Here is a 23,387-nt window from a genome sequence, read left to right on the forward strand (position 1 = left end):
CAGTGATTTCCAGGGATCTCCTAATTTTCTTGTCTCTTTTACCAAACCTTTGAAATCTTTTACTGTGAAAATGGAATGGTAGCCCGATATACTAACATCTTACAACGGTTCTGGCATCTTACCTGATGTCATGGGTTTGACTCCGAATATTGGCAGATTTCTCGTAAAAACTTCCGTTTATGTAATACAAATAATGAATGCATCAACAGTCTTGCATTTTCTTCATCGAAAATGTCTAAAATTTTCAATTGAAAAATTTTATAAGCTACAAATCAGTTTGACCACTTTGGCGGATGAAGCAAAAGGAAGGTGCAATTTCTCATAAAATGTCGCTTCTTTGTAAATATTTTGCCATCTTCTCTTATTCAATTTTTTCGTAGTCCGAATTGTTTCCTAACTGATCCTTCAAATGTCTTCTGAATTGCTTAGGTTATTTGTTTTGTAACCTTTTCTCCAGTGCTTCCACTTCTACAGATTTTTACGTAGATTTTTGGAATTTGATGTCTGTGTACGGACAAAAGAACGCAGTCACAAAATCTACGTAACATCTATGGGAAAATTGGAATCCTATTGAAAATGTCATATTGGCCTTTCCCTTATAATATTTATTCCAAATAATCAGAAATTTTTGCTATGAATTCCAATTTTGGTTCGACGCCAACGCGTATTCAGACCCAAATTTCATTCCAATCTAATCCGCGACTTGTTTTTGTCTGTGGTGTTGGTACTTTTTGTTATAAGGATTTTTGGACAGAACTCTTGCAAGAAAGGAAATTTGGAGAACCTTACTGGCCAGTAAAAGAGACAATAGTTTCAAATCAGGGCGAAACTCTAATCTCATACTTGTAACGACTGCGACGAAAAATGTGCCGGGTTTTTGTAATTTTGTACTTGGACCATGAACCTTTTGTGGCATGTAGTAGCTGACGGAAAATTCTTCTGAATCAGAAACGCCCTCCGTGGATTTTCTACGGAAAATGTCCAATGTTTAAAGGATAGTAAAAAGGAGCTAGTAGAATAACACTGCTTTTCTTAGTTTTTTTTTTTTGCTCAGTATTAGTGCTAAACGAACCTCAATATTTTCCCTTAGAAACATTTTTGAGGTTGTTTTTTCTCGGAATTTATATCTAAAACCTTGAGTCGCGTTTTCAGGCTCAGCGGGTTTGAACACGGGTTGTTGTCGTCTATTTTCTAGTTTTTCGTCTAGTCTCAGCGGGTTCGAAGTTTCAATCCCGTATTTTCCTCGAGAACCCGTTTTGTGAAAACGCTTGATGCACTAGACGAGAACAACCCGTGTTCGAAACCGCTGAGTCGTGAACAACCCGTCTTCGAACACGGGTTGTTCTCGTCTAGTGCGTCAAGCGTTTTCACAAAGCGGGTTCTCGAGGAAACTACGGGATTGAAACTTCGAACCCGCTGAAACTAGACGAAAAACTTGAAACTAGACGAGAACAACCCATGTTCGAACCCGCTGAGCCTGAAAACGCGGCTTTGGTCTTGTATTTACCATTTTTGTATAATTGATGTGTCCTTTGCGTTTTCTTTTTTTCGTTGACTTTCTTTCTTTTTTTTTTCTTTTTTTTTTATTGCGTTAAAAGATCCTAATTTTGAAAATTCAATGCTTTATTGATTCGGAAATTAGTGTCATATACTGGAATTTACTACTTCCTATTTCCGTAATTGAAGGTGTTTTTGGTTTTCTATTTTAAATGTTTATTCTTCTGACTTGCTTAATGACCAACATTAATTAAGAAAATCGTTCCCAAGTATTACAGTGGTACTTGAATAGGATCGATTAGAGTGGCGTTAATTCAGAGCGAGGGGTAGGAATGAAGGTCATTTCCCCTTTTCATAGATAATTTTTTTTTGGGGGGGGGGTGTTTTTTTTACTGAAAAATGGCTTTGTTTCTATTCTTATTTAAAAAAGCGAAATTGCCTCCCCTCTCCCCGCTCTAAATTTAGAAAATAAGTTTTTGTCTCCCCTCAATTTCCAACCTAATTTCTATGAATCTGGCGCCAGTGATAGGTTAAAGACATTTATATTTCAAAAGTTCTTGAAAATCGATGCCAAAAGAGAAAATATGTAAGTCAGCCTCATCATGAGACAGAGGGAGGGAGGGTGGAGTAGATCCAGAAAAGTGGTGGATTTGATTCCAGGCCCATCAAAAAAATAATTCCCTTCAATTGTAAATTAAAATGATAAAAAAATACTTAATAATTCTTCCCATGTTAATATCACTTGTCTTTACAGATATAAGGTGCGTATGCAGGAGTTGTATTTCGTTTGAGAACTGTTCTAGCTTATCAAAACACGCAGATTAAAAGAAAATATTGTAGAACGGTATAACTTTATCTTGAGGGAAGGGTGAACTCCTTGTCCCTCCCCTCCATGGGTAATGGAGACATATATACATTTAGTTATATTTATTTTAGGATCTTCTTCGAGGTCGCGCTCACCCCAGTTCCTTTGGTTTTGGAACTATAACGTGTCGTTTTCAAGCCTTATTCAACCTGATATGGTGCCTACTATGACAAATTTTGCAAAAGTTTTTATGATCTCCTATCTAAAGACGAGTTTATGTTGGCTCAATTGTGATTGGAGAGGAATTTGAGTGACTTTTGTGATTTGAAAAGATTTCTTGGAATCTTTGCTTGTGAAATTAGTCCTTAATTGCGTGCTATATAATTAGCCATGTTTTTGCGCCGACATGGTAGTCAATTTTTCACTAATATTCTTGCAGAAATGTTTCATTATGATTTTTTGGGTGTTTTTTTTAACAAGTTAGATCTTATGATTATGGAAATTCGCTATGAAGAATCTATTCATAGAACTCGAAGCAGGCAGAATTCAAAACTTTAATATTTTGGTAATATTGTTTTGAGAGAATTTAACTATGAAGTTAGTCTCTATTTTCATTCTGATCTGATTATGGTTTACATGAAAAATTTAAGTAATATAAAAGTCATTACAGTTAAACTTAAATGTTGTGTGAGAATTTTAGTACAAAGGTTACTTACCAGATCGGCACTAAAGTTTACATCTAATAAGATCAATTAAGTAATTAGTGACGATTTATGTATCAATTTTGATTAGGCAAAATGTTTCTTTAGTAAATTATATTTGTAGAACACAAAACAGTATACTTGTGCAATTGAATTTTAGACAGAAAAGGTGCTATAATGTTTATGCTTTTGTATTTTGTCTGTCGATATATGATTTAGTCAAAATTAGTAGAAACATATAAATGTTTCTTTTTCTTTATAGGCGGGTAAAGTTATGTCGACCCTTATATAAAAATTTAAATATAAATACAAATATTTAAGTCTCAGTGTGCGAAAATGTGGAATAGGTTGAGACAGCTTCACAGATTATTAAGATACTGGATGCAAATTTTCCGAATCGAGGATTTCTCAATGCAAATGTTATCGCATATGCACAGATGACATGGAAGTGCCTGTACATTCCCCAAGAATGATTTGAACACCCCCCCCCCCCACTTATAGAATAATTAAGGCTTTTTTTTCTATTTTGAGATTCACCGTTTTGATAATTCCCCTTATTCCCTGTTCCTCCTCAATGCACTTATGTCTCTGTGGTTATGTGTCGTGTAGTAATTTTGACATACACATGTTATTATTTAACTAGAGGTACGTTATCTTGATAGATAAAGATCATTAGCTTTTTAAGTTTTGTTGTATGGATTAATGCAGAAATTAGGCTTTTTGTTCTGCACATGCGCCTTTGTGTTGCTTAAGGTTAAATTTAAGTGAGATAGGCGATTTGTAAAATATATCGTTGGTTGGTTGCCCAACTATCAGGGGCAGATCCAGGATTTTTTTTTTGGGGGGGGGGGGAACAGGTTGATCCGATAAACTTGCATTAGGAGCAAGTTTAATTAACGCAATCTTGCTTTAATTAAGTAAATTACACTACTTTAGACTTTGTTAGGGGGCGCGCGCCCCCTCTTCGCCTCCTGGATCTGCCACTGTCAGCTATATTACCCGTGTCTTCTGGGAATAACTAGATATCTGACCTATTAGGTTTCTGAGGCCTTCTCCGCGTGAGTAGCTCCAAAATTTGGAACAATAAACCCTTATAAAGTGTCGAGTATTTGGATTCAACATGAAAAGTGAAGCATTTTTATGAAGAAAAAAAAATGGAAATACCTCTGCCAAAAATTAAAAATGATTGAAAGTTATTATAAGTTGACCTAATTTACAGGGATCAACCTACCCCACTGCTATAAATAATTTCACTACATATTGTTTCATTGGAATTTTTTGGTAACAGGTAAATATAAATAGTAATAGATATCGAGGAACTTAATACGACTGTAACTGGTGTGCCTCAAGTTTTCGGAAGGGAATTCTGAGGCACTCCCATGAAATTTTATTGGAACCTTTTCTAGACTATTTGTTCAATTATTACTACCATGAGCACTTACTAAAAAAGGTGTGCGATATTTTTTTTTTTTTTTTATTTTTTTTTTTTTTTTTTTTTTTTTTGTAGATGTTTAGTACTGTCAAGACAAATTGATCATCCGATATTTTTTACATCCATCAGTAAGATGTTTGCACCTAGCTTGCAATGCGAAACTGTCAAATAACCGTATTTTAATCTGTTTTTGATAAAGTAGTAAAGCTGAGAAATTCAAGAAAAGAAGAATCCGTACAAATCACTCGGGCAAAGAAATTATTCAACGTAGTGATAAACTATTTATTTATTTTTTTATTCGGTAATGGGTCTTTGCGGGCCGAGCCTCTACGCAATTTGGTTAGTCCGTCCATAATAGTAGCCAATATGACTATTTATCTATTTAGAGGCCGATATGACTAAGTCTGTAGTATAAAAAGTAGAGAAACAATTTTTGCTGGTTCACCAATCATTTGACGCCAAAAAGATACATTAAAAAGATTTTGCTTTAAGAGCCGAAAATGCATTAAGTAGTACAAAAGATAATAGCAGACAATTTAATAAGACAAATTAAGATGTTTTTGTGTTCGGTGGCAAAGGAAATTTTTGATTCAGATGCTTTGAAGATAAAACTTTAGAAAATCAAAGAAAGTTGTCTTAGTCACATTGGCTTCTGTGAAAATTTTCTCAAAATCACTAGGAGTGTAATCCTGAGGACTAGAGCTGCTTATATAGGGGGGGGGGGATAATGAATTAAAAATCTGGGTTGCTTTAATTTTGGTTTGTCCATCAACTCCAAATCCCTTTAAGACGTAATAAACGACACGTGTGCGGCCAGCCAACCGATATATAAAGAAATTTCTGGTTTCTTAAGAATTTATAGTTTGTAATATAGACATAGTGGTTTGTGATCAAAAGAACGGATTAATTATTTTACAGATATGAACTAACTACATCTAAATTCATAGTAAACGTGTACAAGATAATTTATTTTGAGAGGGGACAGGTTCGCTAAAATAGTAACTGGTGGACTATTAGAAAATATGAAACAAATGTAAAAATCTATGGATTTTTTAAAGGTAGATATCCTCTCGTTGATGTGCCCGGTCTATAGGGGTTCAAATGCTATCTTACTGCTTAAAAAGATGACTAATATAGGTACATTCAACAAAGCTACTGGCACATTTTTAAGTAGGCTACTTGCTTAATGTTAGTGAATATGAAACTAGAGAGAAGGAATGGAGGTTATTCAAGTTCTATGCCGCCATGTAGATTCATTTCTGTCAGTTATCAATTTCCTCACTACCATCGCTTTTCGCACAATCTTTGATATTAGTTCAGGTCACCCAAGAAAAATTTCTCTGTAAAACTTAAATAATTGGTTGGGTCATTCTCATTATTGGCCAAGAAGTATTAACTTTCATTCTAAAAACATTTCAATTGGTACTAACGATGAAGAAATGAATTGGTTGAAACTAATTCTAAGTGATGCTGAACTTGTCCTTGAAGATTAAAATGTTAATAAATTTGTACTATAGGTAATATAACTGACAAAGATGTGATGGTTACTATCTCGCGCTATGACCCAGTTTTGAACAGTTAAATCTACAACAGCAACGATAATAATGTTGATAGTAGAGATGACAAAGATAATAATGTTATCAGTCATTTCGATTGATTTCGTTTTTTTTTTTTGTAGAAGGAATCTCCATGATGTTAGATCCTCTGTAGGAATATATAAATCTTGGTCCAGGTCTTTAATCGCATCTAAAGAAAAAGGGTTGGAAAAACACTGTTTTGTCGGAACCAAAATTTATTTAGAAGGTGGAAAGAAGAAATTATATGTTTTTGTCAATATTAATATTTTTCGGACCAGTCAATATATGATTATTTAAGACTATTTTCTTCGATTCCAGTGTGTTTGTTTTCCATAGTCTGTTTTTTTTTTATTGAGTTTGTTTTCCCACTGGTGGGAGGAAAAGCTTAATATTTTTCAAATTCTGTAAAAAAAAAAAAAATCCCTACTATGGTTTGTATAGTTGTTTATTGTAAATATATGTGTCCATGATTCCTTCATTTTCTATCTTTTCTTTTTGACAATAAATTATTTAGTTTGGTGTGCTCAGACTGGAGCTGCATGTTTTGTTAAATTTATAGGCATTAAATAGTTATTCGGAATCCGTGTTTTCCTTGTTCTTTTTTATAGTCTATATTTGTTATATTGTTTTGATGTAAAAAAAAAAACTTCGTATACTCCGAAAAAAAAAACATTCCTATTAAAGAAAAATAAGGAAATTGAAGTGAATGGCTCTCGTGCCCCGTAGCGAGTGCAGGGAAGGAAATGCCGCCAAAAATAAGGATAAAGGACGTTAATATAAAAGTGTTTTATAATAAAATTAAGGTGTTAATATAAAATTGAGGCCACACTTAATAAGAAAATATTCGTTGATCTTTGTTGCTAGAAACATAGAGGCTAACTTGAACATCTCTCTATATATGGAGTAAATTCTCGTGAAAAAAAAACTTTTTGCCTCACAAGCTCGATGTGGTTAACATTGTTTTGGATGATCATTGCTAAATGTTTCTCCCAGCCTCTGTGAAAGATTCCATTGCAACTGAACCCTCGTGTAACTAAACCCCCATGCAAATCAACCCTCGTGCAGCTGAATCCCCGTTCGTCTAAACCCGATTCAATTGAACGCTTCTCAAACAGTTCGTGGTAACGAACTGTAAGTAATGAGCGTAAAGAGCGAGGCGTTGAGGAGGGGACAGCCCCTTTCATATACGGAATATTCTGTTCGTTTTAAGTTTTAATGTCCCTCCTTACTTTCAGTTAAAAAAGAAACTTATTTGTTTATTTATTGCGGCACAAGCTCGATGTGGTAAACATTGTTTTTGATAATCATTGCTAAACGTTTCTCCCAGCCTCTCTGAATGGTTCTATTGCAACTGAACACTCGTGTGACTGAACCCCCTTGTAAATCTGCCCTCGTGCCTGTTCGTCTAAATCCAATTCAATTGAACGTAAATCCAATTCAATTGAACGCTCATGCAACTCAACGCCCATCTAACTTAACCCTCGTGCAGCTCAGCCCTGTTTAACTGAACCCTCGTTCAACTCAACCCCGTTTAACTGAACCCACGTACAACTCAACCCCCATTCAACTGAACCCTATGCAACTCAAGCCTCATTCAGGTCTCTATTTTGGAACGTGTTTTTTTTAGATTAATATTTAATAGAATTAACATTGACTTGGTTTTAGACAAAGCTATGGGCTGATACAAGTAAAAGGCACAACCGTACATCGGTCCTGGCAAAAGAGCCATGTTCTAAAAATGGAAGTGGGAGGAGATTAACGACTCCCCTACTTCCCGTGTCTGAAAATCACTGAAAATTGATTCCCCTGATGTATTTTCCTCTCGGTAATACGCCCCGAAAATTTGAGCTATGACGCAAGCCACGAACTTTACTTTAAGGGTGGCCTCTACCTCATCCTCTTTGGTGGAGGAGGGTTGAAAATGACTTCATATCCCTTGCTTGGGGTTCTCTACCAAGGCTTAAGACTTGAAAGCACACGACAACATTGAAGGTTTATTAAGACTTAAAACGAGCGTCACAGAGATTGCCGGTAAATCTTATCAACAACAAAGGAAAAGATAGATCTACAGTGAATGCTTATATTTTGTATTGTCCAAATATATATATATATATATGTATCGGGCCATGATTTCGGAAATAGACCCATTCCTGAAATTCCCTTTCAATTTGGGAAAGTTCTTAGGCTAGCCAGATGGGCAATTTGAGTTAAAAACCACGAACGAAGCGAGAATTTTTTTTTTTTTTAGTTTTTAACCAGCGCTAGTTCAAACTTATTCTTACACAGTGGATTGAGTTGAGTCAGAAAGCGCTTAATTTAATCGGGGGTCGAGTAACATGAGGGTTGATTTAAACGGGGGCTCAGTTGAATGAGAGTTCAGTTAAATGGGGCTATGTTGTACGCGCGTTCAGCTGAGCGAGCTTCAGTTGCACGAGAGCTCAGTTAAATGGGGTTGAGAGCACGGAGCTTGAGTTGGACGAGGGTTCATTTATAGGGGGCTCAGTTATATATACATATATATATATATATATATATATATATATATATATATATATATATATATATAGAAGATGTGGCCATTTTTGGCTTATGACGAAATCCATTTGCGAGGGCTGAAGGCCCGACTTCTAAAACGCCAATTTAGTTTCATGAGTAAATTTTTTTGTTTCTAGTGCAGAAAACGAACACCCACCTTCTCAAATAGTAACAGAAACAGCCGCTCATAAACGGAGCAAATACTTGATTCTGGGATAAAAGTCGCTGTCTATTAAACTCGAAATATGGAAATGCTGAAACGAACTATATACCTTTCCATTTTGATATCATAAAATGCACTCTGATACGCTTTCCCCTTACGATATTCTTTGATCAAAGTAATGGGAGAGATGCTTCATTTTTGTGAAAATATTGTTTGCACTATATGTCAATCCCTGACAGAAATTACTTGTTTCTAATAAATCTACTATCAAGATTGGAAGTCAGAGTATCATAGCTGGGTGAAAAGATGAAAGTGGATGGCTGCCTCTTTTGTTTGCTTTAACAATGACTGTGGAGGAACTGTAATATTAGTGCCAAGAATGTTTTCTGCCATTCTGGTACCCTGGGGAAATATGCTGTGAAGCTCAATAATATTTTTTTTTTCGCCACATCGGACAGTTTCTAATTTTTCAATAATCTCTTCACATTAACCAACATTACCTGTTAATTCACAATCCGGTTTGTGAAGATATAATGGCTAGTTCAACATAAAACTAAAAAAAAGGTGTATATTGCAATGACGAATCCTCCACCCTCAATTGCATATAGAAAAACTGAAGCAGTTATAGAACATGTTGTTTTGTCCGAAAAGCTCTTGCTGAGCTGATACTATATTTGAGAACGTCAATTGTATCGTTTAAAAAGGACTGGCGCTCCACAAATCTTGCGTCAGAAATATTTAGTATCCTAGATTTCTTTGACTCGGGATGACCTCAAAAATTTTTGTTTTCAATAAGTCATTTTCCTGAGCATTGTCCTAAGTTTTTTTCTTTTAGATGGATATTTAGTTGTGGAACGAAGAAAAGTCACAAGAACTGAGGATGAGAATTAAGGAAGTGATAACGCTCTAGCCTTCAGAGGGTTTAACAAGACAGTAGCCCGCTCTTGTTTCTTGTATCCATTTGCTATAGTTTTCTTTTATTCATCCATAGCGGTATCCATGACGAGGATAGGCTAAATACAAGAGGTTGGAGCTGTTCCGATGTTGGAAGATGGTTTTGGCTATCCGCTCTGTCATAACCTCTTTCCTCCGTCTTTATCCCCATGATGAACAACCTGCATGCTTGGCCTCATAGTGGAGTCACAACGGACCTTTTAGGAGCCTAACCAGAACCGTGACTGAAAACAGCGCTGGAGGGCGACCTTAAGGAGTCACACCCTTCGTAGAAATTGTAGCCAAATGAACGACATAGCAGTTGACTGGATATTGATTAATGGATAATTATTCTGGACTTTGTTTGTTGCGGTGGATTTTTTTTAGGTGTATAACCTCTTCCTAGCTCTGTTGTCTATTTTGGGTTGCCATTACCCAATGTAGTATAATGTTTGCATGTATGGATCACAATATATATATTATAGGCAGTATGATATTTCCCTATCTCAACCATTATAAAAACCCGGACCGAGGTGCGAGTACTCTAGAGAACGTAGAAACATAAGCGACTTTGGATCTTTTCATGGGTAGACAAGTCAGATTTCTCTTAAACGCGAAACTTGGCTTCAACGTTGGAACACTAAATTTTGAAGAAACTAATTTTAAATTGAATTATTCCAATACATATATGAAAATCAGTAATTAGTAGTGCAATGTTATTATTAGATGTTTTTAGGAATTAAAAGTAGGTTTCGAAGTCTCAAATTAGTTTCAATGGCATTTTGAGAAAGTTTCTGCCAAAATACGTGTTCCAGGGTAATTGGACCGCTCATGGCAGATCAAATGAGAGGAGCTGTTTGGACGCGCTAATGCAAGAAGAAGTGGGAGGAGCTGTTTGTTCGCACCGAGAAGGAAGAGCCAGAAATTATCTGCGGTAAACTTACTGCTATATCTTTATACTGTGGTATGGATATATAAAGAGTCAGAGTTAATAGGATGGAGATTGCATATGCAGGACCTCAAATCTTGCTTAGGCCTATATAAGAGCGTTGTCAAGTGTGAAAAACCCATGTAGCGATCAAGATGGGCCTAAAATTGCACTAAAATTCTTTTCGACTGGAGGACTTAACTGGACTTAACTTTACCGGAGAATTCTTTTCTTAGGGACTTCTTTTTGTCCCGTTCTAGGGTGACTTAAGCACTTATTGTGGACTTGAGAAGAAGTGTTAATCCCTGACCTGTACTGATGTGGGAAAGAAAGGAAAAAGGTAAAGAAAATGTGGTTGGTTACCCTCCAATCTCTCTTTAATATCTCCTCAACATACCTTGGAAGTTTCAGCTTAATACCCTGAGCCGCACCTTAGATAATGCTGAAATATGCTTTTCAGAGCCAGTAAGCACATGTGTGTTTTGATTGTATTTCTCCAAAGCTGGGGGGGGAGGGGGTTATGTTATCCCCATTGGCATAGTTATTTGAGCTTTAGACTATTATGAACAAGATGTCTATTTCAAATTTGATCCAATCTTTTTTGAGGGAGATAAAATAAAAAGGTCATAGGAGGGGGTTGGCAGCCCTCAATCCACTTCTTAACATTCCCCCAATTATGTCCTGAAAGTTTTAATTTAATACCCTTAGCCGTTCTTAGTATATTGAAGATTCTCCTTTTTGATTAACTTGATGCCCATAGTGCCTTTTGATTTAGTATAAAATACCCCTCAACGTTCTCCAAAGTTTCACCTTAATAACCTTAACCTCTTCGGGTGCATACAGAATCGAACATTTTCCCTTTTTCTAATAATAAATCCTGTATGTAAACAATGAGCAATTTGCATAATTTACAATCTTTGCCCCAGAGCTTTGGGGGGCATGGCATCCCTATAGGCAAAGCTGTTAGACCTTTTGACTAGTTTGAACAAAATGACAGTTAAAAACTCTCGTCACTGTAGAGGAGAGCGGTATCTTTAAAGGGTAAGGAAAGGGGGGGGGGGGCTGGTTGCCCCCCAATCTCTTTCAATTTATCTTGAAAGTTTCAACCTATAATACCCTCAGCCGTTCGTAAGATATTGCTGATATTCCCTTTTCACAACCAGCAAGCACATAGGTTCTTTTGTTTGTGTTTGCTATCCCTTTCAAAATTTTCTTAAAGTTTCACCTTAATATTCTGAGCTCTTTAGGAGATACAGGATTAAATATGCCCTGTTGTCTTAAGAAAAAACCATATACGTTATAAATGGACAACTTGCATCGCTTATAATCCTTGTGCCGGTGGCTGTGGGGTTTTTGTCAACCCCCGAGGTATAGTGCATTTGGGAGAAAAGGGTGTGGGGGGGGGGGGGGCTTGTTGCCGTGCGATCACTTTTGACTCTCAAAAAGGGCACTGAAACTTCTGATTTACGATCGATTGAGACCCTCCAAAGTTTATACGACCAACCCTTCCATAAAGACCTTATATGATAACAATAGGTAGCCTGCATAACTTACAGCCTTTACCCGAGGGGTTTGGGGGGTTTTGTTAACCATGGAGGCATAGTTCTTTGACCTTTGGACTATTTCGAACAAAATGGCTATCTCAAACTTTTGATCAGTTGTATTTGGGAAGAAAAGGGTATTGGGGGAACTGGTTACACTCCGATCACTTTTCGACTCTTAAAAGGTTACTAGAACTTCTAATTTCCAACCCATTGATCCCCTCCAACGTTTATACGACCACATCTTCCATATGAAGTGCCCCTGGGAAAAAAAATGATACATTGAAGCCTTATGGCTCTTTATTATAGGAAACGCTATAGCGTTGCCTCTGATACCAAATAAATACATTAAAGTGATTTGTGTTATGCACGAGAGTAACACTGCTGCGATTAAGAAATGAGGCTAGTAGTCGATTTCGTATTAAATCCCAATTTATACGGATCTTCTTTTTGACTTTATCGCAAGGAAAGTGACAAAGGCTATTTTAGAGCATAGAATCAAATGAGAAAGTAAAACTCCTACACGTAGAATATGCTGTTGATTTGAGTGTCCTAGATGATGATGCTAGCAAAACGAATGATTTTCAGATAAAATTTCGAAAGCTCTGGGTATATGAATAGACCTGAAAATTAATGGTAAGAAAACTGAATTGCTTAGGCTGGGAATAAGTGAAGGTGATGTTTGGTAACAAGAAGATCGGTCAAGTGGATAGGTTCACTTACCTATGTAGTATTGTTATTCAAAATGTTAAAAGTTGAATAGCCAAGCCACAGGTTTTTTTTCATAGTTAAAAAAAATTTGGAAGAAAAGGAAGATATGTCTGCGACCAAGATTGGAATATGGGAATTTTAGTTGGGGTGTGTGTGCCAAACTTGGGTCTGGAGGGGGTAGTTGCCTCCCCCCATCCCATAGAAAATTATGCCCCTGCCTCTAACGCTAAGATCTTGAAATATTTAAGAAGTGGATTTCGTCTTAATCTAATTGCTTTAATATAATCGTTTGAAATTTATTTTATTGAAAAGCCTGTCTATAAGAATAAAGAAAGGACAGACCAATAAGTTCAAAAAATATAAAATAACAAGCGAACCTTTACATTAACGAAGCAACGAATACAAAATTCAAGTATACCCTAATGCGAGAGAGAAAAAAAATAAATTACAACTCAATTATAATTCAAACAAAAATAATAATCATGGGTGACCTCGTGTTCAGGGTTGCCACCCGGTGAAAAAAATCACTAGATTCTTAAAAAAATCACTATATCAGCCAAGGGCAGATCCAGGATTTTTTCGGGGGGGGGGTTACTAAAATTTGACTTTTTCGGGGGGGGTTACTAATTTTTGACTCAGTTTTCGACTAATTTTACTGATTTTTACCTAGGTTTTACTAATTTTCGACTCGGTCGAAAATTTCGGGGGGTTCAAACCAGGTAACCCCCCCCCCCCGGATACGGCCTTGATATCAGCACATAAATCACTACATCATTGACTAGATATCATTGGAATTATACTACTCAGTATCAATGTAATTAACAGTTGTTATGTTTACTTACCATGTTCTATATAGGTGCATCTATAGCAAGGGGGTAAAATTACCCCCCTAGGTCCGTTAAAATAACTTTAGATTTATGTTTTGTTGTTTCTCAAGCGAAAAATACCTTTGAAACTTTGAAAAATATCTTTTCGCATCTTTATGCAGAGAATAGAACAAAATCCTTGCTTCCTCCATGTATTTTTCCAAATTGGCACCCTTAACTTATAACCCGATCACTGAAAATTTGTTATCGGTGATGTAATCGAATTATTTTTTTTTTTCTTTTTTTTTATCGATTCAAAACCATTTTTTTTTTTATACAAAAACAAGCTAAACCTAAGGTATAGTTTGGAACCTTTCAACTATAATAAGCCAAATGGCTATCTTAAACTTGTGGTCGATCAATTTTAGGGAAAAGATGGACGTGAGAGGGGGGATAGTAGCCCTATGATCTATTTGGTCAAATAAAAGGGGCATTAGAAACTTTGGTTTCCTTTAAATGGCCTCTATCCCGATGTTCTATGACTTTTGGTCCTATACGATCACTCCTGGGGAAAAAAATGAGACGCATCCGTGGTTTTTCTTCTTGCCAAAAAAAATTAACATTTTTGCAGACAGGAGCTTGAAACCTGTACAGTAGAACTCTATTTTTTTCCTCCAAAAACAAGCTAAACCTAAGGTATAGTTTTGGAACCTTTCAACTATAATAAGCCAAATGGCTATCTTAAACTTTTGGTCGATCAATTTTAGGGAAAAGATAGTAGCTCTATGATCTTTTTGGTCAAATAAAAGGGGCATTAGAAACTTTAATTTCCTTTAAATCAGCCCTCTCCCGATGTTCTAGGACTTTTGGTTAGATACGATCACCCCTGGGGAAAAAATGACATGCATTCGTGATTTTTCCTCTGGCAAAAAAAAAACAATTTAAAAATTTTTGCAGACAGGAGCTTGAAACCTGTACAGTAGGGTTCTCTGTTACGCTGTTTCTCATGGTGTGATTTTATTTAAATTTATTTTGCTTTCAGGGATGTTTCCTCCCTCTTAAAAATATCAGGCAAATTTTTGCATGTTCGTAGCCTTTTATGGGTAGCAATAAGCTTAATGAATCTTATATATTTGGAATCAGCATAATAATCTGATGATATATCGATTGATATCAAAATTCCGTTTTTTAGAGTTTCGGTTACTATTGAGCCGTGTCCCTCCATTCTTTTAGTTCGTTGCCCCCAACTGTTTGATATGTTAGCACATGAATTCAAAAACTTAGGAATAGGACGAAACAAACCAAAGAATAGGACATTATCTGCGCTTATAAGGTGTTACAGTTACAAATAAGAGAATTTCAAGAATTACTGGAGTTTCAATTAGGTACTACAAGTAAAAAATAAAACCATTAAACAACTCTCAGATTAGATACCCCCCCCCCTTTTACTCCCAACCGCGTTCAATCATCAAATTACAATCGATTTAGCCTATCTATTTATGTTATAAATCTTATTACAAAAAGAACTGAGCCCTTTTTTCTTTTTCAGTAATTTCTTTTTTCATTCAAAAAACTATATTTAATGTATACCTACCTTTTTATTTTTCGATGGCTCCCTTTCTGTTCTAAATGTAGATGTAGAGGGTGTGTTCATATCCACTCTACTTTCAAAAGCTTTAAAAAATGAAAACCTAATTTGGAATTGATAGATTATAGAAAGTAAAAAATCATAAATTTGAAGACTAAATTTCGACCTGAGCAAATGTTGTGAAATAGGAATCATAGAACAGTTTTGCAATTTTCAGATTAAATAAGTACGCGCATCATCTTGCTGATAGCGTTCTGGAGTCTAACTGTCTAAATCTGGGTTCTAGGCAAATACCCCCCCCCCCGTGGAAAATACTCCCCCCACCCAGAAAATACCCCCCGCGGAAAATACCCCCCTGAGGAAAATCCCCCCTGCGGAAAATACTCCCTCGCGGAAAATACCCCCCGTGGAAAATAAGGCTTTCCACATTTGAGAATTTTGTTTGAGTTTTTTTTTTTATTTCCGTAGGCGGATGGAATTTCGGTACTTGTATATTATGCGCCACTCACTCAAGTTTACGCTGTGTAAAATTTGAGAACACGCCGTTTTTGTTTTTTTTTCGTTAGTTTCTTCGTTACTTTACAAATAAATTTGCGCTATAGGTTTGCACATTAGGGGGGGTGGGCGGGTAAGCATAATGGGTCTGCATGCGAAATGTGTTTGGTACAATTATTCTGATATTAGATAGATTGACAAGTAAGTGTATTTTAAAGCCAAATATACGGCCATGAACATAGTAAAATAACATAAATGAATATAGAGAAGGGGGGGGTGTGTTTAATCCCCCCCCCAAAAAATATCCTCCACCACGAAAAACACCACTCCCCCTCCTTCGGAAAGCACCCCCGTGGAAAATGCCCCCTCCTTGGAAAATACCCTCCCCTGTGGAAAATAAGGTTTCTAAATTTGAAACTTTTATTCGATTTTTATTTTTAGTTTTGTTGAAAAGTACTAAGGAACGGGAAAAAGAAGAATTTACACACCGGAAGTGTCTAAAAAACTTAGAAAAAAAACACAAATCCGTTTGTGTTGAAAAGGCTTCCATACAATTTTCTGCAATTTTTGGCAGTAGCGGGTGCCAAATTAAAAAAAAAAAATGAAGAAAAAAACAACTTAGGCAAACAATCATCAATATTAAGCTAAAACATATGACACCAAAAAGTTTAAGAAGGTGTGGCTATCCTTCGAAAAGATAGTTGGCTTTGGGAACCAACACATTCTAAATTGTTTAAGTTTTTACGGACAAAAGCGTTGTCAAATTCTACGAGTTTGTTTTTCTTATCTTCCAAGAGTAAAACTACCACAAATCACCATTAACAAATAAATGAAACCCAAAACTAACAGAAATTATAATTGATATCCTAGTCAAACTCAAAACGAGCAAAGAGTAAAAGGAGTATGGCTGACAACACCCATGTCTTCTTCAGACCAGAAAATAATTTGCACTTTACTTTAGAAAAACGTGTATTGTCAGTTGGATATGCATATTCCGTTATCTATTCCTGATAGTCTTGATACTTCTTTATTTGTTGAAGTCAAAAAAAGGGAGACATTTAAAATGTATTTTGTTTTCAGCGAAGTGCAATTTACTTTCTGGTATTGAAAAGTTTTGAGGATTGCCAGCCCTAATCATGCTAATTGTTACTATTTTGAGTTTGAATAAGTTATTTATTGTTATTTCTGTTCGTTTTGGGTTCTATCTATCTAATATGCATAATAATTGTACCAAACAAATTTTGCTTGCAGACCCGTTATGCTTACCTACTCCCCCGCCCCCCCCCCGAATGTGCAAATCTGTAGCGCAAATTTATTTGTAAAGTAACGAAGAAACTAAAAAAAAAAAACGGTGTGTTCTCGAATTTTACACAGCGTAAACTTGAGTGAGTGGCGCATAATACACAAGTACCAAAATTCCATCCGCCTACGGAAATAAAAAAAAAAACTCAAATAAAATTCTCAAATTTCAAAAACCTTAATTTCCACGAGGGTTATTTTTTTTTGGGGGGGGGGGGTATTTTCCGGGAGGGGGGATATTTTGCGGGGAGGGGGTGTTTTCCGGGGGGTATTTTCCACGGGGGGGGATTCGCTGGGGGGGAGGTAAACGCCGGCCACCCTAAATCTGATATGGACGTATGGTGGGAAATCGGAAGTTTCAAAGGCGGTATATTTACATAAATGCTAATCTGGAATATATTAGGAACTGTAGTGAATAATTATTTTATGTTTTTTTTTTTTAATTACTTCTTGCATGGTTCATTCGATTAAATCATGATTTTACGCGCTATAAGGTGAAAAATCACTAGATTTGAGGAAAATCATTAGTTTTAGAACAAAAATCACTAGAACTGGTGATAAATCATTAGGGGTAGAAACCCTGCTTGTGTTTTCTATTTATGATTTTCGCAAAGCTTTGGGACTGCAGTTGATGAATCTTCTACTAATCGATCTTGAGTTACGGACCCGTAGTGGTAAGCAGAGCAAATATCTGGCAAAACAGAAAAAGCGGTAACGGATATTTACTATATTAGCTTATAAAATATTTTCCAAAAGGCATGAAATACAGGATAACATGCCGACAGGAAGTCCTAGGTGTGAGATATGGTCTTATATACTAGAAAAAAGGGATTTAGTCAGTGATGAGTAATCGTTATCGCAATTAAAAATCGTAACCTAAAGTTTTTTGACTTGAATTTGAGGCTAAAATCACACTATTCATCAAATAGAGTGCCCAATTTCTGAAAACAAAAATGTGTTGACTAACAAATTTTGGTTTAAGAAGTTTCTCGATGGGAGTCAGTTTACGTTTTATTCCTTAAAATAAATAACCGCATATATTAGTTTGAATTATTTTAAATCATTAGTAAAATAAAATGTATCTGCGTAAGAATGTTTTAAGTCTACGACTTCAGGGATCTTTCATTGTCTAAATTTTTGTAGAGTGTCGTTAAATTAAATCTTACGTTTCTGTTTTGAAAAAACAACAACAACAAAACAGTAGTGTTAAGGCCATATCCAGGGGGGCTATGGGGTTTTACCCCCCCCCCCCCCCAAATATTTGTCTGACTCGTAAAAACGTAACAAAAATGAATATAAAAAAACTTTGGTGCTTTTTTAACGTGTTTTTTTTTGCAAAAAACCCTCCCCCAAAAAAAGTATTTTGTAACCCCCCTCCCCCAGAAAAAAATCCTCGATACGGCCTAGAGTAGTATGGTAACAATGTTTCTTCCCTGGCTCCCGGTGATCTCTGTGCGGCTATTCAACCTTGTTTCTCACTAAGTGAGATACCTGCTGTATGTTTGTTTGCTACATACAATGTGGAGCCAGCAGCCTGTATGGTCTCCAGTCTTGAACTTTTTATACCGTACCCGGGCTGTGGGGAATGTCCACGCCGATATTGCGAAAACTGGTGCGGACTTTTTTAGCACTGATTCGTTAATGAGCAAAGAAAATATTGTGGAATTTTGCAAACTGCACGAATCGCCCAAGTGATCGACGGAAAGCTGTAGATAACTGTCTGGACATGCTAAAAAAATTTGAAAAGTATGATGAAAAGCAAATACCCCTACCCCGTTTCGTAATGTATGAGTCTGACGAAGTACCAGTTATTGCATGGGAACCAAGTGCTACACTTACTCGTAAAGTTAACGAACTGTGTGTCAAATTCAATAATTACGTCCGGTCGAAGCGCAACCCGCTGCCTTCTTTGTCTCAAGCCCCCACACAATCATCCAAACCCTCTTTTCCCGTTACATTAAAGAATCCACCTAAAACGCTGAATGACCCCAAGGACCGCAAAATTTTTATTGATAACTTGTGTGGTAGCTCGAAGTCGGCGATAATTGAGCTTAGACCGGGAAAATATACTTAGCGCCTCGTTGTAGGTAATGAAAATGAAGATACTGCTTTAGCTGATGCCATTAAATCTAAGGTACAATCGCTAAGCCTACAGCTAAAAGTTCCAGTGTATTGTGGAATTGCCTGTTTCGTTCCTGACAGTGTTACTGATGGTCAGTTGCAGAACTTGATAACTAACTGTACCGAAGTCTCCCATATCTGCAAAACTAGGTCCTACAAGCTTCGGTTCTCTCGCCAAGAAGGCTTATTAGCAGCCATTTCCTCGTCAGTGATAATCGAGTACGACCGAATCCGCATTGATAAGTTTCTCCCTCTCCCTCCTCGCTGCTACAACTGCCAAGCTAACGGACATCTTGCTCAGCACTGTAAAGCTCTTATTTGTTGTTAACGTAGTGCGAAGATAGGAAACTCGAACAAGCTGGAAAACCCCTGTCAAAATAAAATGAAGTGTGCGCTGTGCAATCAAGTTGACCATCCTTATTACAGCTACAAATGTCCTGTCGCACAGAAACTTATGAATCCCCTAAAATGAGCACTAATCTACGTGTTATATTATGGAATATTATTGGAGGCGCCTCAGTGAAATTACCCGTAGGCCGAATTATATGCAAGACAAATGACCATCTCTACCTACAGAATCGCCTTTTCACTTCCAAAAGTCCCTATTTATTGATCAAGACTGGTTCTGCTGTCGCAACTATTTATTCAACTAGAGCCCTCAGGGTTCATCAGCCGAGTGAAGGCTCTACTCTTATTGATAGAGGTGTCCTCAAGCCTGAGAACTTTTGCGACGGTAACTATTTTACATCAGTCAAATTTCAGAATTAGGGGGCGGTTTCAGACTATTTACCCACCGATTGCCGTAATGCTACATCAGACAGACAATTTGATCAAGCATGCCGCCTAGTCAGTTCCATCGTGTCTGATTGTGAAGTGCAAAACCTAGCAGTAATCCTTGCTGGTGATATGAACTGTAACCTTTTTTGACGACAGTAGCAGTCTTGCTAATATTCTGAATAACATGTGCCCTCAGCTCTTGGCGGTTGAGAATACCTAATGTTTCACATGTATCCATAACTCTGGCAGTACCTCTTCTCTGGACTTCTTCATGTGTTCCCCGAATATAAAACCAGACTCAGGATCCTCACTTATCTCCACCTTTCAAATCCCAGATCATATGCCTATCAGTAATATATTCCCTGTTCAACTTATTGCACAGAGTGGTCCAAGTGCAGACAATGACAGTAAATGGCATGAAACCCCTGACTGGGCTCGTGTAGATATGTTTATGTTCCGGGCTGTTAGTGATTCTATTTTAAAAAAGATAAAAGTCCTGATTCATATACTCTCCCCAAAAAAAGGAATTATTAACATTTACAGAGAAGCAAATATTGCTGAATATTTACTGTGCAGAGATCGTTCACGCTCTACGCTCTGCCGAGCGTGCTAGTTTACCCATACGAATAGTACGTCTTGGAACTGAGAAGCATGGTTGGTCAGGTAACCTGACCTCATTGATTCTTGTGCTAATCGAAATTCTGGTTTCATGTCTGGAAGGAGTGTGGTATGCCACGGCAAGGTTTGATAAATGAAATTCGTCTGAAAACAAAGCGACATTTTACGAAAGTACTTAGGCAACACCGGGCTAAATCAGTAGCTTAACTATCAAGTAAAGCCACAAGTGAACCTAATTCCGTATGGAAACTGCTCAAAAGAGATAATTCAAAAGCCTATAATGCTTTCAAAATTAACAGTGACCAGTAACGTGACTTATGTAAAAGTGAGTTTTCCGAGCCTGATCTATAATTGTCAAACAAGTATGAAAGGGATCTTGATGGCTCCTTAGGCCAATCAACTGATGAGATCAGTTTTATTGTTACTCGATCTGCGGTTACTGAGTGCATTTCTAAGCAACAAAAAAAAATTCTTGTGGTGTTGATGGTCTCTCTGCACAGCATCTAAGATGTGGGTCCTCTCTCCTGATTGAGCATCTGACCTTACTCTTTCAGATGATTTTCTGTTGTGGTATAGTTCATGATGTGTTCAGTACTGGTGTAATAACAACGGTATTAAAAAGGTGAAAGTCCAAGGACCAACCTTCTTCTTTTAGACCAATTACGGTGTGACCGGTTTTGTGCAAAGTTTTGCAATTACTAGTTATAAACGTGATATCTGATAAGTGTTATACACCGAATAACCAATTCGGCTTCAAGAAAGGAGTAGGTCGTGACCATTCTCGCCATTTGATTGCTAATAATGAGGTAGCATATTTTGCCGGGTTAGACGTATCTAGAGCTTTCGACACGGGTATACATCCACATATCTTCTTGACTGCTTATAAGCGTCGAGTCAGTATTTCTGTCATCAAATCGATACGTGATATGTATAAAAGCTAATTGTCAAAGTTAAGCTTACCATCTCACATGGTACGCTGGAACTCACTCCATCACTTCAGTAAAAAAGGGCATTAGACAGGGAACTGTTTCTTCTCCTCCCCCTGTTTAATAATACTGTCGTTGTGCCACAACAGAACGTTCTAACCATATGTACATTTAATGGTATTGATATTTCACTAGCTAACTATACTGAGAACATCCTTGATATTAGTAGAACAACCTTTGGAATTGAGGAAAATTTTTGAATTCTCGATAGGGAGCATAAACGTATTGGTCTTCGATTTAATGAGAGTAAGACTGAGTTGCTTGTGTTCAATCACCGTTCAGATTGCCCGACAAATGTTCAGTTAGGTGAACATGTTATTAAAGCACAAGATACACTGACGTATCTTGGTGTACCGATTGGGTCAAATCTTCGCGCCACGCGTCAACTTTTGAAAGATTTTTTTGCCAGAAAAGCTAGGAATGCGTATGGTTTACTAGTTGCGTTAAAGTTTAAATGTAACCGCCGTATCTTAGCTAGCGTTTATAATGTATTTGCTGTTCCGCATCTACTTGCCCTTGCACCATTTTGGTCTCTTCTTACTGCTTCAGATATTAGGGATATACGGAAGTGTTTCTACAAGTAAGCGAAATATTTGCTAAGGCTGCCTCTCTGGACTAATAACAGCTCACTATCCTTGCGGTATGGAGTTGCAAGTCCAGTGTCCGTGGTACAGAAAAGAAATGAGAGATATCGGAGGCAGATTATTGGTGAAAGCACCTCTGAAATTGTCCGTCTTTGATAATAGGTTTGTTCTTACATATAATTGCCCCTATTTGTAATTTTTTTCTTCTTGTCTGTTCTTCTCTGTTTTGGTTCTGTTTGTATTTATCAGAATTTATTATTTTTTTTTTTTCATTTTCTTTCTTTAAACTCCATCAGTGTTGTATTTTACATTTATGATGGGCAATAAATTTATACATACATAGATAATCAGGGATTTTTTTTTAACGTGGTGGATTTAAAATAGATACAAATAAAAGTCAAGTTAGAAATAAATAACATAAGAAATGAATGAGAGGGCAATTATCTGAACATCATAAAGAACGAAGTAATAAAGATAATTATGACGGCTGTAGATCATAAAGATCAGATAAGGCATTCCTTGCTACACATGGGCACACGCAGATTTTAAATATAATTTAGAGGCTTTGAACCCCGCCTTTTCGCAGCAAGAACGAATCCAAATTATAATAGATTTATTTTCTTCTTAACTTCTACTGTTAGAGCGTGGTAAAGCAATGGCACTCAGAGTTTAAGGTGATTTAATGCTACTTTGGTTTCGATTACAGCAGTGGCGGTTCTGGCCTGTCTTGAATCCGGGGCAAAATCTTGATTAGCGCCCCCACCCCTTTTATTTAATAGGCCAAATTGTAACAAAATTTGCATTTATTAACAATATTATTTAAATTTACTAATTAATTAACAATTTGTGTTTTTTATTGTTTTTCAGTTTATTATTTAAATTGTCTAATTATAATCAATCATTCTAATTTAATCATCTTCTATTTTTTAATCTATTTTTACTTTATTAATTAATGAATAATTTATTAATTACTTTCATGTATTTAGTGCGCCCTCTACTTTATTTTAATAAAATGAAATTACAAAAGAATTATAACCATTAGATTATTTATTTGAAATTTTGCGTCCCTAAATATTCTTTGCCCGGGTCAAGTGCCCCCTCCCCTCTAAAACCACCTATGGATTACATTCATGTATCTAAATTTTTAATCCTTTTCCTCTTAAATGAATTCATATTTTATTTCCCCTAATGTCAAAATAAGTTTATTATGTTCTTAAGTAGTAATATTACGTCTCCACTATGCTCTCGGATGTCTTAGGAGCTCCGTGGCTGGGAAGCAACATGTTCTAA

At 36.5% G+C, this 23,387-nt stretch overlaps 1 protein-coding gene across 2 annotated transcripts in view; it reads left to right on the top strand.

Moving 5' to 3' along the window:
• CycB3 (cyclin B3) overlaps positions 1 to 10,201 on the top strand; it is a 55,832-nt gene extending 45,631 nt beyond the window's left edge. Inside the window, exon 9 of one of the 2 annotated variants that reach the window (XM_089103980.1) lies at positions 9,546 to 10,201. In XM_089103980.1, the coding sequence (XP_088960106.1) occupies positions 9,546 to 9,588 (43 nt within the window). In that variant the 3' untranslated portion in view covers positions 9,589 to 10,201. Of the gene's footprint in view, positions 1 to 2,433; positions 6,587 to 9,545 lie in introns of those variants that run through there. The other variant, XM_089103979.1, reaches the window with a different exon arrangement.
• Positions 10,202 to 23,387: the final 13,186 nt, after the last annotated feature.

This window comes from Artemia sp. Qi Xiang Cuo, chromosome 18 (genome assembly GCF_049724085.1).
Source record: "Artemia sp. Qi Xiang Cuo chromosome 18, ASM4972408v1, whole genome shotgun sequence".
NCBI lineage: Eukaryota > Metazoa > Arthropoda > Branchiopoda > Anostraca > Artemiidae > Artemia > Artemia sp. Qi Xiang Cuo.